Source organism: Salmo trutta, chromosome 1 (assembly GCF_901001165.1).
Source record: "Salmo trutta chromosome 1, fSalTru1.1, whole genome shotgun sequence".
NCBI lineage: Eukaryota > Metazoa > Chordata > Actinopteri > Salmoniformes > Salmonidae > Salmo > Salmo trutta.
Genome location: NC_042957.1, coordinates 79,635,713 through 79,653,216, shown reverse-complemented (window position 1 = coordinate 79,653,216; position 17,504 = coordinate 79,635,713). Strand labels below are relative to the sequence as shown.

Here is a 17,504-nt window from a genome sequence, read left to right as displayed (position 1 = left end):
GATTTTACTGAATTGAAATAAATCAATTCATTAGGCCCTAATCTATGGATTTCACATGACTGGGAATACAGATATGCATTTGTTGGTCACATATACACTACATATACAAAAGTATGTGGACACCCCTTCAAATGAGTGGAGTCGGCTATTTCAGTCACACCCGTTGCTGACAGGTGTATAAAATCTAGCACACAGACATGCAATCTCCATAGACAAACATTGGCACTAGAATGGCCTTACTGAAGAGCTCAGTGACTTTCAACGTGGCACTGTTATAGGATGCCACCTTTCCAATCATGTTAGTCTGCCCTGCTAGAGCTGTCCCGGTCAACTGTAAGTGCTGTCATTGTGAAGTGAAAATGTCTAGGAGCGACAACAGCTTAGCCTTAAAGTGGTAGGCCACACATGCTCACAGAACGGGACCGCCAAGTGCCGCAAATCATGGGTATTAATATGGAGTTGGTCCCCTCTTTACTGCTATAACAGCCTCCACTCTTCTGGGAAGGCATAGCACGTAAAAATCTTATCCTTGGTTGCAACACTCACTACCGAGTTCCAAACTGCCTCTGGAAGCAACGTCAGCACAAGAACTTTGTCAGGAGCTTCATGAAATGGGTTTCCATGGCCGAGCAGCCGCACACAAGCCTAAGATCACCATGCGCAAAGGCAAGCGTCACCTGGAGTGGTGTAAAGCTCGCCGCCATTGGACTCTGGAGCAGTAAACGCGTTCTCTGGAGTGATGAATCGCGCTTCACCATGGGGCGGCAGGTAGCCTAGTGGTTAGAGCGTTGGACTTGGACCGAAAGGTTGCAAGATCGAATCCCCGAGCTGACAAGGTCAAAATCTGTCGTTCTGCCCCTGAACAAGGCAGTTAACCCACTGTTCCTAGACCGTCATTGAAAATAAGAATTTGTTCTTAACTGACTTGCCTAGTTAAATAAAGGTAAAAACAAAAATCGAAGTCTGGTGGATGAATCTAGGTTTGGCAGATGCCAGGAGAATGCTACCTGCCCCAATGCATAGTGCCAAATGTAAAGTTTGGTGGAGGAGGAATAATGGTCTGGGGCTGTTTTTCATGGTTCGGGCTCGGCCCCTTAGTTCCAGTGTAGGGAAATCTTAACGCTCTAGACGATTCTGTGCTTTCAACAGTTTGGGGAAGGCCCTTTCCTGTTTCAGAAAGACAATGCCCCCGTGCACAAAGCCAGGTCCATACAGAAATGGTATGTTGAGATCGGTGTGGAAGAACTTGACTGGCCTGCACATAGCTCTGACCTCAACCCCATCAAACACCTTTGGAATGAATCGGAACGCCGACTGCGAGTCAGGCCTAATCACCCAACATCAGTGCCCGACCTCAATAATGCTCTTGTGGCTGAATGGAAGCAAGTCCCTGCAGCAATGTTCCAACATCTAGAGGAAAGCCTTCCCAGAAGAGGAGGAGGCTGTTATAGCAGCAATGTTCCAACATCTAGTGGAAAGCCTTCCCAGAAGAGTGGAGGCTGTTATAGCAGCAATGTTCCAACATCTAGAGGAAAGCCTTCCCAGAAGAGGAGGAGGCTGTTATAGCAGCAATGTTCCAACATCTAGTGGAAAGCCTTCCCAGAAGAGTGGAGGCTGTTATAGCAGCAATGTTCCAACATCTAGAGGAAAGCCTTCCCAGAAGAGGAGGAGGCTGTTATAGCAGCAATGTTCCAACATCTAGTGGAAAGCCTTCCCAGAAGAGTGGAGGCTGTTATAGCAGCAATGTTCCAACATCTAGAGGAAAGCCTTCCCAGAAGAGGAGGAGGCTGTTATAGCAGCAATGTTCCAACATCTAGTGGAAAGCCTTCCCAGAAGAGTGGAGGCTGTTATAGCAGCAATGTTCCAACATCTAGAGGAAAGCCTTCCCAGAAGAGTGGAGGCTGTTATAGCAGCAATGTTCCAACATCTAGAGGAAAGCCTTCTCAGAAGAGTGGAGGCTGTTATAGCAGCAATGTTCCAACATCTAGAGGAAAGCCTTCCCAGAAGAGGAGGAGGCTGTTATAGCAGCAATGTTCCAACATCTAGAGGAAAGCCTTCCCAGAAGAGTGGAGGCTGTTATAGCAGCAATGTTCCAACATCTAGAGGAAAGCCTTCCCAGAAGAGTGGAGGCTGTTATAGCAGTAAAGAGGGGACCAACTCCATATTAATACCCATGATTTTGGAATGGGATGTTGGACGAGCAGGTGTCCACATACTTTTGGTCATGTAGTGTATCTTGACAGACTGTATCATATAATTTGACCACATCAGTGCATTTGTTACGATAATAATCCATATAAAGTCCAGTCAATTGTTAAATTAGATGCACGTGTGAAAGTTAAACATTTGTTAAAAGACAGAGATAATGGGACATCTAATGAGAGATGGCTGATCTTGCCCTGTTTGAGGATTTACACACTATACATTTAGCAGACCGGTTTTTAGAGACCGGTGGGACTTTTCTTCCAGAAAGTACAGATTGGCTCATCAGATATCGTTTTCCAAAACCAATCTTATAGGATTATTGAGGATTTAAGAGCTACTTTAGAAAGGCAAACACATGCCATTCCGGTGCACATCCAAGTGCTATCCACCCTTGGGGGTTTGGCAACGAGCACTTTCACCGGGAACTTGCCGATCGGCATCTCCCAGCCCTCGATGAGCCGACGTTTCGGATGCAATCATCAGCTAAACAAAAAGGTTGAAATCAAGAGGGGTTTCTTTTCCATCAGGGTTCCCAAATACCAACAGAGAACTAGACGGCCCCCACATCGCCATTAAAAGCACCATCCCAAAACGAGTTAATCTACTGTATGTGAACAGGAAATGCTTCCTCTCTTAATGTGCAGGTGAAAGGTTATGTGAGGATCAAAAGACGCTGCTGAATGTGGTAGCCAGGTGGAAAGAACGACTCGTTCATTCTGCAGAACAACAGTGTCGCTGCTGAATGTGGTGGCCAGGTGGAAAGAACGACTCGTTCATTCTGCAGAACAACAGTGTCGGCCTACTACGTCTACAGGAGAGAGCTGTTGAGGATGGATGGCTTTACTGGTGAGTGTTGCCTAGCTACTCATTTGAAGTATATTTGTCATTTGCTAAAGCAACTTCAATTGTCCTAATGGTCCTGTCTTTGTAGCCATGTTGTCATTTTTACAGGTCAAACCACAACTGAGCGAGTCCAATCAAACATTGTGGTTGTACTCAACCTCTGACACTAGGCACCTCTGTTTCAGTCTCTGGTTGTGTCGTTGTACTTCCTGGTACGGCGTTGTGTATTCCCCACAGGCTTTAAAGGGATGATTTTGACCATAGAGGTGTTTTGAAATGCAAATAGCCAAGGTCATGCACGAGCACTGAGGCAGAGAACAATTGGTATTTATCAACGGTTATATCCTACCGGTGTGCCTATAACGCTCATAGGATTGTTCGATAAATCACACTTTTTTTCTATGCGTACGAACATTCTAAATTCCGTATTTTAGAACCGTTTCTAAACAATATTGATAAAATGAGGCCCCAGACCTAAGAGTCTGGGACAGATATCATTCTGGTGACGGGTAATTCTGTGGTAAGGTCTCTCTCTCTCTCTCACCATAATCTCTCCGACCCGGCATTTAAAGGGTGTGTCCTTATCTCCTCCATCACGCTGCACGCTCACACACACATCCCTCAGAGTACAGCCCTGCAGCTCCAACTGGGAACACCTGGCACACACACACACACGTTATTACAAACAGTATTACTAGCCTATATCACACACACACATCCCTCAGAGCACAGCCCTGCAGCTCCAACTGGGAACACACACACACACACACACACAGAGATCTTCTTACCTGACAGTCCATCCGTCTGGGTTCCACTGTCCACAGCTCTGAGAGAACTGTCTCACCAACTGGTGGTCCTCTGTTAAAGCAGCAGGCTCAACACTGCTGGCTACACACACACACACACACATCAATAATAATACAACACATTACAACTCCTGTGTGAGATATGACTGACTCACTAGGTATATCCTGAACTGTGTGATATGACTGACTAGGTATATCCTGAACTGTGTGTGATATGACTCACTAGGTATATCCTGAACTGTGTGTGATATGACTCACTAGGTATATCCTGAACTGTGTGTGATATGACTCACTAGGTATATCCTGAACTGTGTGTGATATGACTCACTAGGTATATCCTGAACTGTGTGATATGACTGACTAGGTATATCCTGAACTGTGTGTGATATGACTCACTAGGTATATCCTGAACTGTGTGTGATATGACTCACTAGGTATATCCTGAACTGTGTGTGATATGACTCACTAGGTATATCCTGAACTGTGTGTGATATGACTCACTAGGTATATCCTGAACTGTGTGTGATATGACTCACTAGGTATATCCTGAACTGTGTGTGATATGACTCACTAGGTATATCCTGAACTGTGTGTGATATGACTCACTAGGTATATCCTGAACTGTGTGTGATATGACTCACTAGGTATATCCTGAACTGTGTGTGATATGACTCACTAGGTATATCCTGAACTGTGTGTGATATGACTCACTAGGTATATCCTGAACTGTGTGTGATATGACTCACTAGGTATATCCTGAACTGTGTGTGATATGACTCACTAGGTTATATCCTGAACTGTGTGTGATATGACTCACTAGGTATATCCTGAACTGTGTGTGATATGACTCACTAGGTATATCCTGAACTGTGTGTGATATGACTCACTAGGTATATCCTGAACTGTATGTGATATGACTCACTAGGTATATCCTGAACTGTGTGTGATATGAACTCACTAGGTATATCCTGAACTGTGTGAGATATGACTCACTAGGTATATCCTGAACTGTGTGTGATATGACTCACTAGGTATATCCTGAACTGTGTGTGATATGACTCACTAGGTATATCCTGAACTGTGTGTGATATGATCACTAGGTATATCCTGAACTGTGTGATATGACTGACTAGGTATATCCTGAACTGTGTGTGATATGACTCACTTTGGTATATCCTGAACTGTGTGTGATATGACTCACTAGGTATATCCTGAACTGTGTGTGATATGACTCACTGGGTATATCCTGAACTGTGTGTGATATGACTCACTAGGTATATCCTGAACTGTGTGTGATATGACTCACTAGGTATATCCTGAACTGTGTGTGATATGACTCACTAGGTATATCCTGAACTGTATGTGATATGACTCACTAGGTATATCCTGAACTGTGTGTGATATGACTCACTAGGTATATCCTGAACTGTGTGTGATATGACTCACTAGGTATATCCTGAACTGTGTGATATGACTGACTAGGTATATCCTGAACTGTGTGTGATATGACTCACTAGGTATATCCTGAACTGTGTGTGATATGACTCACTAGGTATATCCTGAACTGTGTGTGATATGACTCACTGGGTATATCCTGACTGTGTGTGATATGACTCACTAGGTATATCCTGAACTGTGTGTGATATGACTCACTAGGTATATCCTGAACTGTGTGTGATATGACTCACTAGGTATATCCTGAACTGTGTGTGATATGACTCACTAGGTATATCCTGAACTGTGTGTGATATGACTCACTAGGTATATCCTGAACTGTGTGTGATATGACTCACTAGGTATATCCTGAACTGTGTGTGATATGACTCACTAGGTATATCCTGAACTGTGTGTGATATGACTCACTAGGTATATCCTGAACTGTGTGTGATATGACTCACTAGGTATATCCTGAACTGTGTGTGATATGACTCACTAGGTATATCCTGAACTGTGTGTGATATGACTCACTAGGTATATCCTGAACTGTGTGTGATATGACTCACTAGGTATATCCTGAACTGTGTGTGATATTGACTCACTAGGTATATCCTGAACTGTGTGTGATATGACCTCACTAGGTATATCCTGAACTGTGTGTGATATGACTCACTAGGTATATCCTGAACTGTGTGTGATATGACTCACTAGGTATATCCTGAACTGTGTGTGATATGACTCACTAGGTATATCCTGAACTGTGTGTGATATGACTCACTAGGTATATCCTGACTGTGGTGTGATATGACTCACTAGGTATATCCCTGAACTGTGTGTGATATGACTCACTAGGTATATCCTGAACTGTGTGTGATATGACTCACTAGGTATATCCTGAACTGTGTGTAGATATGACTCACTAGGTATATCCTGAACTGTGTGTGATATGACTCACTAGGTATATCCTGAACTGTGTGTGATATGACTCACTAGGTATATCCTGAACTGTGTGTGATATGACTCACTAGGTATATCCTGACTGTGTGTGATATGACCCTGGTATCCTGAAACTGTGTGTGATATGACTCACTAGGTATATCCTGAACTGTGTGTGATATGACTCACTAGGTATATCCTGAACTGTGTGTGATATGACTCACTAGGTATATCCTGAACTGTGTGTGATATGACTCACTAGGTATATCCTGAACTGTGTGTGATATGACTCACTAGGTATATCCTGAACTGTGTGTGATATGACTCACTAGGTATATCCTGAACTGTGTGTGATATGACTCACTAGGTAATCCTGAACTGTGTGTGATATGACTCACTAGGTATATCCTGAACTGTGTGTGATATGACTCACTAGGTATATCCTGAACTGTGTGTGATATGACTCACTAGGTATATCCTGAACTGTGTGTGATATGACTCACTAGGTATATCCTGAACTGTGTGAGATATGACTCACTAGGTATATCCTGAACTGTGTGTGATATGACTCACTAGGTATATCCTGAACTGTGTGTGATATGACTCACTAGGTATATCCTGAACTGTGTGTGATATGACTCACTAGGTATATCCTGAACTGTGTGTGATATGACTCACTAGGTATATCCTGAACTGTGTGTGATATGACTCACTAGGTATATCCTGAACTGTGTGTGATATGACTCACTGGGTATATCCTGAACTGTGTGTGATATGACTCACTGGGTATATCCTGAACTGTGTGTGATATGACTCACTAGGTATATCCTGAACTGTGTGTGATATGACTCACTAGGTATATCCTGAACTGTGTGTGATATGACTCACTAGTATATCCTGAACTGTGTGTGATATGACTCACTAGGTATATCCTGAACTGTGTGTGATATGACTCACTAGGTATATCCTGAACTGTGTGTGATATGACTCACTAGGTATATCCTGAACTGTGTGTGATATGACTCACTAGGTATATCCTGAACTGTGTGTGATATGACTCACTAGGTATATCCTGAACTGTGTGTGATATGACTCACTAGGTATATCCTGAACTGTGTGTGATATGACTCACTAGGTATATCCTGAACTGTGTGTGATATGACTCACTAGGTATATCCTGAACTGTGTGTGATATGACTCACTAGGTATATCCTGAACTGTGTGTGATATGACTCACTAGGTATATCCTGAACTGTGTGTGATATGACTCACTAGGTATATCCTGAACTGTGTGTGATATGACTCACTAGGTATATCCTGAACTGTGTGTGATATGACTCACTAGGTATATCCTGAACTGTGTGTGATATGACTCACTAGGTATATCCTGAACTGTGTGTGATATGACTCACTAGGTATATCCTGAACTGTGTGTGATATGACTCACTAGGTATATCCTGAACTGTGTGTGATATGACTCACTAGGTATATCCTGAACTGTGTGTGATATGACTCACTAGGTATATCCTGAACTGTGTGTGATATGACTCACTAGGTATATCCTGAACTGTGTGTGATATGACTCACTAGGTATATCCTGAACTGTGTGTGATATGACTCACTAGGTATATCCTGAACTGTGTGTGATATGACTCACTAGGTATATCCTGAACTGTGTTGATATGACTCACTAGGTATATCCTGAACTGTGTGTGATATGACTCACTAGGTATATCCTGAACTGTGTGTGATATGACTCACTAGGTATATCCTGAACTGTGTGTGATATGACTCACTAGGTATATCCTGAACTGTGTGTGATATGACTCACTAGGTATATCCTGAACTGTGTGTGATATGACTCACTAGGTATATCCTGAACTGTGTGTGATATGACTCACTAGGTATATCCTGAACTGTGTGTGATATGACTCACTAGGTATATCCTGAACTGTGTGTGATATGACTCACTAGGTATATCCTGAACTGTGTGTGATATGACTCACTAGGTATATCCTGAACTGTGTGTGATATGACTCACTAGGTATATCCTGAACTGTGTGTGATATGACTCACTAGGTAGATCCTGAACGTGTGTGATATGACTTCACTAGGTATATCCTGAACTGTGTGTGTGATATGACTCACTAGGTATATCCTGAACTGTGTGTGATATGACTCACTAGGTATATCCTGAACTGTGGTGATATGACTCACTAGGTATATCCTGAACTGTGTGTGATATGACTCACTAGGTATATCCTGAACTGTGTGTAGATATGACTCACTAGGTCTATCCTGAACTGTTGTGTGATATGACTCACTAGGTATATCCTGAACTGTGTGTGATATGACTCACTAGGTATATCCTGAACTGTGTGTGATATGACTCACTAGGTATATCCTGAAACTGTGTGTGATATGACTCACTAGGTATATTCCTGAACTGTGTGTGATATGACTCACTAGGTATATCCTGAACTGTGTGTGATATGACCTCACTAGGTATATCCTGAACTGTTGTGTGATATGACTCACTAGGTATATCCTGAACTGTGTGTGATATGACTCACTAGGTATATCCTGAACTGTGTGTGATATGACTCACTAGGTATATCCTGAACTGTGTGTGATATGACTCACTAGGTATATCCTGAACTGTGTGTGATATGACTCACTAGGTATATCCTGAACTGTGTGTGATATGACTCACTAGGTATATCCTGAACTGTGTGTGATATGACTCACTAGGTATATCCTGAACTGTGTGTGATATGACTCACTAGGTATATCCTGAACTGTGTGTGATATGACTCACTAGGTATATCCTGAACTGTGTGTGATATGACTCACTAGGTATATCCTGAACTGTGTGTGATATGACTCACTAGGTATATCCTGAACTGTGTGTGATATGACTCACTAGGTATATCCTGAACTGTGTGTGATATGACTGACTAGGTATATCCTGAACTGTGTGTGATATGACTCACTAGGTATATCCTGAACTGTGTGTGATATGACTCACTAGGTATATCCTGAACTGTGTGTGATATGACTCACTAGGTATATCCTGAACTGTGTGTGATATGACTCACTAGGTATATCCTGAACTGTGTGTGATATGACTCACTAGGTATATCCTGAACTGTGTGTGATATGACTCACTAGGTATATCCTGAACTGTGTGTGATATGACTCACTAGGTATATCCTGAACTGTGTGTGATATGACTGACTAGGTATATCCTGAACTGTGTGATATGACTGACTAGGTATATCCTGAACTGTGTGTGATATGACTCACTAGGTATATCCTGAACTGTGTGTGATATGACTCACTAGGTATATCCTGAACTGTGTGTGATATGACTCACTGGGTATATCCTGAACTGTGTGTGATATGACTCACTAGGTATATCCTGAACTGTGTGTGATATGACTCACTAGGTATATCCTGAACTGTGTGTGATATGACTCACTAGGTATATCCTGAACTGTGTGTGATATGACTCACTAGGTATATCCTGAACTGTGTGAGATATGACTCACTAGGTATATCCTGAACTGTGTGTGATATGACTCACTAGGTATATCCTGAACTGTGTGTGATATGACTCACTGGGTATATCCTGAACTGTGTGTGATATGACTCACTAGGGTATATCCTGAACTGTGTGTGATATGACTCACTAGGTATATCCTGAACTGTGTGTGATATGACTCACTGGGTATATCCTGAACTGTGTGATATGACTCACTAGGTATATCCTGAACTGTGTGTGATATGACTCACTAGGTATATCCTGAACTGTGTGTGATATGACTCACTAGGTATATCCTGAACTGTGTGTGATATGACTCACTAGGTATATCCTGAACTGTGTGTGATATGACTCACTAGGTATATCCTGAACTGTGTGTGATATGACTCACTAGGTATATCCTGAACTGTGTGTGATATGACTCACTAGGTATATCCTGAACTGTGTGTGATATGACTCACTAGGTATATCCTGAACTGTGTGTAATATGACTCACTAGGTATATCCTGAACTGTGTGTGATATGACTCACTAGGTATATCCTGAACTGTGTGTGATATGACTCACTAGGTATATCCTGAACTGTGTGTGATATGACTCACTAGGTATATCCTGAACTGTGTGTGATATGACTCACTAGGTATATCCTGAACTGTGTGTTGATATGACTCACTGGTATATCCTGAACTGTGTGTGATATGACTCACTAGGTATATCCTGAACTGTGTGTGATATGACTCACTGGGTATATCCTGAACTGTGTGTGATATGACTCACTAGGTATATCCTGAACTGTGTGTGATATGACTCACTAGGTATATCCTGAACTGTGTGTGATATGACTCACTAGGTATATCCTGAACTGTGTGTGATATGACTCACTAGGTATATCCTGAACTGTGTGTGATATGACTCACTAGGTATATCCTGAACTGTGTGTGATATGACTCACTAGGTATATCCTGAACTGTGTGAGATATGACTCACTAGGTATATCCTGAACTGTGTGTGATATGACTCACTAGGTATATCCTGAACTGTGTGTGATATGACTCACTAGGTATATCCTGAACTGTGTGTGATATGACTCACTAGGTATATCCTGAACTGTGTGTGATATGACTCACTAGGTATATCCTGAACTGTGTGTGATATGACTCACTAGGTATATCCTGAACTGTGTGTGATATGACTCACTAGGTATATCCTGAACTGTGAGATATGACTCACTAGGTATATCCTGAACTGTGTGTGATATGACTCACTAGGTATATCCTGAACTGTGTGATATGACTCACTAGGTATATCCTGAACTGTGTGAGATATGACTCACTAGGTATATCCTGAACTGTGTGTGATATGACTCACTAGGTATATCCTGAACTGTGTGTGATATGACTCACTAGGTATATCCTGAACTGTGTGTGATATGACTCACTAGGTATATCCTGAACTGTGTGTGATATGACTCACTAGGTATATCCTGAACTGTGTGTGATATGACTCACTAGGTATATCCTGAACTGTGTGTGATATGACTCACTAGGTATATCCTGAACTGTGTGTGATATGACTCACTAGGTATATCCTGAACTGTGTGTGATATGACTCACTAGGTATATCCTGAACTGTGTGTGATATGACTCACTAGGTATATCCTGAACTGTGTGTGATATGACTCACTAGGTATATCCTGAACTGTGTGTGATATGACTCACTAGGTATATCCTGAACTGTGTGTGATATGACTGACTCACTACGTATATCCTGAACTGTGTGATATGACTCACTAGGTATATCCTGAACTGTGTGTGATATGACTGACTCACTACGTATATCCTGAACTGTGTGTGATATGACTGACTCACTACGTATATCCTGAACTGTGTGATATGACTCACTAGGTATATCCTGAACTGTGTGTGATATGACTGACTCACTAGGTATATCCTGAACACCTCTGTGTGTGCAGAGTGTAGCATCAGCAGTCTTTAACTCCAGAGAGACAGTGACCCCAGGAGACGGCTTATAGATCAGAGACACAAAGACCCTGGAGGATAGAGGCACCTGGAGAGAAAATATCCTGGGAGGGGAGAGAGGAGATGGGAAAAGAGAGGGAGAAGAGAGAGGGAGGGAGGGAGGGAGGGAGGGAGGAGATGGGAAAAGAGAGGGAGAAGAGAGAGAGGGAGGGAGGGGAGGGAGGGTGAGAGAGGAGATGGGAAAAGAGAGGGAGAAGAGAGAGGGAGGGAGGGAGGGAGGGAGGGAGGAGATGGGAAAAGAGAGGGAGCGAGGGAAAGAGAGGAAACAAGTGGAAGAGGGAGAAGGGAAGAGAGAGAGGGGCCATAGCATTTGAATCCTTAAAGCTGTAAGAGGAATATACTAGCCCTCATGAACGCACTGCCCTACACACTGCCCTACACACTGCCCTACACACTGCCCTACACACTGCCCTACACACTGCCCTACACACTGCCCTACACACTGCCCTACACACTCCCCTACACACTGCCCTACACACTGCCCTACACACTGCCCTACACACTGCCCTACACACTCCCCTACACACTGCCCTACACACTGCCCTACACACTGCCCTACACACTGCCCTACACACTCCCCTACACACTGCCCTACACACTCCCCTACACACTCCCCTACACACTGCCCTACACACTCCCCTACACACTGCCCTACACACTCCCCTACACACTCCCCTACACACTGCCCTACACACTGCCCTACACACTCCCCTACACACTGCCTTACACACTGCCCTACACACTCCCCTACACACTCCTCTACACACTCCCCTACACACTGCCCTACACACTCCCCTACACACTCCCCTACACACTCCCCTACACACTGCCCTACACACTCCCCTACACACTGCCCTACACACTGCCCTACACACTGCCCTACACACTCCCCTACACACTGCCCTACACACTCCCCTACCTGGCGCAGACTTTAGACAGCATGGAGGGTAGGACGCCCTCTACGAGCAGAGAGCTGCCCCCGCTCCAGGCATCTTCAGGGCAGCCCTGGGTCCTCAGCCAGCCCTCCCCCTCGAGGGTCTCTTTGTAGTATAGGGGTTGCAGCTCCTGGGCATCCAGGTTGAACCAGCTACGATCCACCTCACGCTACACAACCCAGCAGACAGACACACAGGACAGATCAGAGGGTAACTACAGGGCACAAATAGGACAGAAACCCATTCAGTGATACATATTGCAGTACAATGCATTCCAAAGAAGCCCCAGATCCTTGTTGTTACTAGTAGTGTGACAGTCATGGCATTTTGGATGCCGATAATTGGGCAGCCAAATGACCGCAGTCTCCGTAATAACCGCTGAACACATTTTCTCCCTTCCTCCTCTCCTAACTGCATGTGCTGCCATAGAAATAAAATGAATAGAACAGGCGTCCCCATTCAAGTCAATGATGGCAAAATGGGTGGACTGGCAGCCATTGTGAGTGTTCCCATAGGAGCAAAGCAGGAAGTATACCCATCAATATGTGCTGTGATTTGTTGATACAACTCAACTGACAAATACATTACATTGCATGAGCCACATCAGTTAACATAATTTGAATGAAAATTCGACATTATCATGGAAAGTACTGCATCACAATACCCAGGCAGCCATGGTGGAGGCAATTTTATGAATATTATCGACCGTCAGGTGATTGGTTGAGCCTTCTTGAGTGCGTGACATCACTATGAGCCCTTACTGAAACATGGCGGACAATTTCTCTTGCCTCAGATCGGAAACCAGTATTAACCACCAACTTCAATGGCAGTTCACATACATTTAAAATACAAATATGACATTCCTGCTCTCCAATAGCATTGTCGCAGAGGAGGGCTTGCTAGCTAGCTTCAGTGTTTGAGTCATAGCTTAGCTAGCTAGCGAATGCTAATTTGCGACGTTAACTAGGCTCGGGAGCTCATGGGGACATATGCTTCAGCCAGGAGCCAGCGGGTTAGATATGATTCAACTGGCTACTTGTTTGTTTTCAGCCAAATATGTTCTCATAGCTAGTTTATCCAGCGACCACCGCATTTAGAAGGATAGCTACTGGCTGAAATGTAGCTAGCATTCTGGCTCACACTGGACGTGCAGTGGCCAACTAGTTAGTTAGCTAATCGTGGATGCCAAAATACACAACTCTTTAGACTTGGGAGCTCATGGGAACACAGGCTACTTAGAAATTATCCCACCACGAGCAACAATAACTGGCGACTAGGTTATTTTCAGACAAATATTTTAGTTTAACTTAGTTTATCCACTGACCAGCGCAGTTAGGAGGGTAGATAAGTATTTCAATGTAGCTAGCTAGATCACTGACCAGGCAGTAGCCACTAACTAATTGTGGACGCATGACCTATCCTTTGATACATTTGGGTTAACTTGCTCATATCAAGGAACATATACAGACCGTTTGTGGAAAGGTAAAAATAACAATTATAGATTGGTAGTGTTGGGTTTTATTTCACTTATTAGATGTGATGCATTACCATTTACAGTAGATGTAGGCCTAAGTATGAACGGACTGGAATGCACCAAGAGGTTTATATTGTAACGACCCTGGGTACATCCCACTTCTGACACCAATGTAATGAACAGGCAGGGAGCAAGTCTCGAACCCTCGACCTTCAAGCCCGAAGTCCGGCGCGCTATCGACTGTGCCGCAAAAGCATGCTCGAGCGGCAGAGTCGATTTCCGCGCTTATAAACCCAGGGTCGTTACAATATTGTATTAACATAGATTGGAGCAACATATAATAGACATGACTAACGGGAGGGGCTGGTAGAATGGAAGATAGCTGTAGCACAAAAGCAGAAACTGTCCTAACTGTAGCATAGAAACAGGCACTGTCCTAACTGTAGCATAGAAACAGGCACTGTCCTAACTGTAGCATAGAAACAGGCACTGTCCTAACTGTAGCATAGAAACAGGCACTGTCCTAACTGTAGCATAGAAACAGGCACTGTCCTAGCTGTAGCATAGAAACAGGCACTGTCCTAACTGTAGCATAAAAACAGGCACTGTCCTAACTGTAGCATAGAAACAGGCACTGTCCTAACTGTAGCATAGAAACAGGCACTGTCCTAACTGTAGCATAGAAACAGGCACTGTCCTAACTGTAGCATAGAAACAGGCACTGTCCTAACTGTAGCATAGAAACAGGCACTGTCCTTGGGTGTCTGACTCTCGGGTACACACACGAAGATAAGCTAGAAGACAACTACGCCTGGCAACAAAGATGCGTCTAGAGGCTGGGACCAGCCTGCACGCCAACGATAGGCCGGAGTAAGTCTAAACCACACCCAAGCCTCTACTATGACAGGCCGTCAGGGAGAGGGAACTACGTCTGTCAACAAGTATTTAAGGAAGAACTTATGATTTACATTTACATTTAAGTCATTTAGCAGACGCTCTTATCCAGAGCGACTTACAAATTGGATGTCATTTCAGTTCTCTGTTCTGCCCTGCGTGGTGTTACAGGGAGCCCGTATATACGAACTTCATATTTACCATTTAAATGTTTGCTTCATTAAATACATAACTAAAGGAATTATATTGAGTTAACTGTTTTATTCCAATACCAGATTGAATTGATGCAACTCGACAGTAGCTAGCTGGTGAGACTGTAATTTATTAGCTGAAGCTGGGTTTGACGAGTCGTTCGGGTCAGTGCTAACTGCTCATAGCTGTGGTGCGAACTAGCCAACCAGACGGCTGTGTAGAGCACCTGTGTGACATCACGCACTCCAATAAGGCTCAACCAATCACCCGACGGGTTCTACGTCGACACTCATGAATAGTCATGAAATGTTGTATAACCATGAGTTTACCCGTCAAATTGCCAAAGTCAGAGGTTCCAAGACCATTTCTGTTCATTGTTCACAACAACACCTTGCAGATTTCAGCAAGGGGCAACAAAGTTTCATCATGTTGTTTATTAAAGAGTCCATGTTTTTGTAGAAACGGACTCAAATCGCACGAATGCCCGGTCGTCCCATCTTCAGTCCTGCTTCTTCAACGGTCATGACAGTTATTTTATTTTCATGACGGTCTTCATCCATAACCGTCAGTTACACGGTAATTGTGCCTGCCCTAGTTGTTACCCAAATGGTGGGACTTGGGACCCCCTGGTGGGTCATGGTAATGCTACTGGGCCATGGTCTAAGAGACTATTTTGGAGGGTAACATGAAAGTTGTATAGGCTTAAGATGGTTGAGTGTTGAAAACATTCTGGGAACTAGGGATGTAGATCAGGTGGAAGAGGAGAGGAGGTTCTGATAAGAGGTGCTGCTGTCTGTTTAGAGAGGCTGTTCTCTCTCTGTCTCACTCACTCACCTGTCCCCTCCAGTAGAGGCTGGTCCCAGCACCCTGGCAGAAGGAGGAGACGAAAGGGAGGGGCGACGAGGGCCGGTGGACATACAGGAAGTCAGACAGGAGAGACCAGAACCTGCACACAGGAAACAGGATGTGACATTGTAGGATATGACATAGGAGGGTCACTTCGACTGTGGCTAATGCTACGTGTGGTATGAGTGAGCGCTTTTATAAGATAGACTAAATCTTCTATTTTATTAGTTTATTCAACACGGTCCAGGGACCATGTATAACAAACATGGCACCAGATGTTAGCACCAGATGTTAGCACCAGATGTTAGCACCAGATGTTAGCTACATGCCTCATACTCATCTACAGTCCTTAGATAGACAGCATAACTTCATATTTCCCAGAGGCACTTACGGTGTGGCGTTCGATACAACATCCCACTACATCAGACAAAATCCCCAAAACAACCACGGCACTACATTACACAGTAGAAGTTCATCTCACCTGTCCTGTTCCTTCCTGAAGTCAGTCTTGTCTGGGATGGACTCGTACACCCAGCCTGGAGCAAAGATGGCCGTAGAGAAGTCATGTTTACGAATCATCTCCAGAGCCTGAAGGGGAAGAGAGAGAGAGACTGATGTTTATATATTGTTACGAGCACACACCACTTTTTTATGATCACACACACACACCACCATAATAAACTCCACTTCTTTAAGAAGACACACACGTGTACCTGTGACTAAGCACTGACACACACACCTTACCCTCCTCCCACCATCTCCCGACCCTCCCCCTCCCAGTTCTAACCTTATTAGTCTCCAGCTTCCCTCCCACCACCTCTCCCCTGGCGAACACGTCCACCCCAACAAAGATGTCCGCCAGCCGGCCCTGAGCAGCTGAGTAGGCCTTCATTCTCTCCAGGCTCTGCTCTGTCCAGTTATAGTTGGTGAAGATACCATCACACGCTGAGAAAAACACTCTGAGAGAAAGGTGGAGTGGAGAGAGAGAGAGAGAGGTGAAGGGGGGAGTGGAGAGAGAGAGACAGGTGAAGGGGGAGTGGAGAGAGAGAGGTGAAGGGGGGAGTGGAGAGAGAGAGGGTGAGGGGGAGTGGGAGAGGTGAAGGGGGAGTGGAGAGAGAGAGAGGTGAAGGGGGGAGTGGAGAGAGAGAGACAGGTGAAGGGGGGAGTGGAGAGAGAGAGAGTGAAGGGGGGAGTGGAGAGAGAGAGAGGTGAAGGGGGGAGTGGAGAGAGAGGGGAAGGGGGGGAGTGGAGAGAGAGAGAGAGGTGAAGGGGGAGGGGAGAGAGAGAGAGAGGTGATGGGGAGTGGAGGAGAGAGGTGAGAAGAGAGGTGAAGGGGTGGAGAGAGGTGAACGGG

At 44.3% G+C, this 17,504-nt stretch overlaps 1 protein-coding gene across 1 annotated transcript in view; it reads right to left on the bottom strand.

Annotated features, from left to right (window-relative positions):
- LOC115200125 (cytosolic endo-beta-N-acetylglucosaminidase) overlaps positions 1 to 17,504 on the bottom strand; it is a 150,606-nt gene that overhangs the window by 1,203 nt on the left and 131,899 nt on the right. Inside the window, exons 2-8 of the mRNA XM_029762930.1 lie at positions 16,938 to 17,169; positions 16,632 to 16,738; positions 16,139 to 16,250; positions 12,729 to 12,913; positions 11,711 to 11,853; positions 3,837 to 3,936; positions 3,593 to 3,704 (exon numbers count right to left, since the gene is read on the bottom strand). Of these exons, the coding sequence (XP_029618790.1) occupies positions 3,593 to 3,704; positions 3,837 to 3,936; positions 11,711 to 11,853; positions 12,729 to 12,913; positions 16,139 to 16,250; positions 16,632 to 16,738; positions 16,938 to 17,169 (991 nt within the window). The remainder of the gene's footprint in view (positions 1 to 3,592; positions 3,705 to 3,836; positions 3,937 to 11,710; positions 11,854 to 12,728; positions 12,914 to 16,138; positions 16,251 to 16,631; positions 16,739 to 16,937; positions 17,170 to 17,504) is intronic.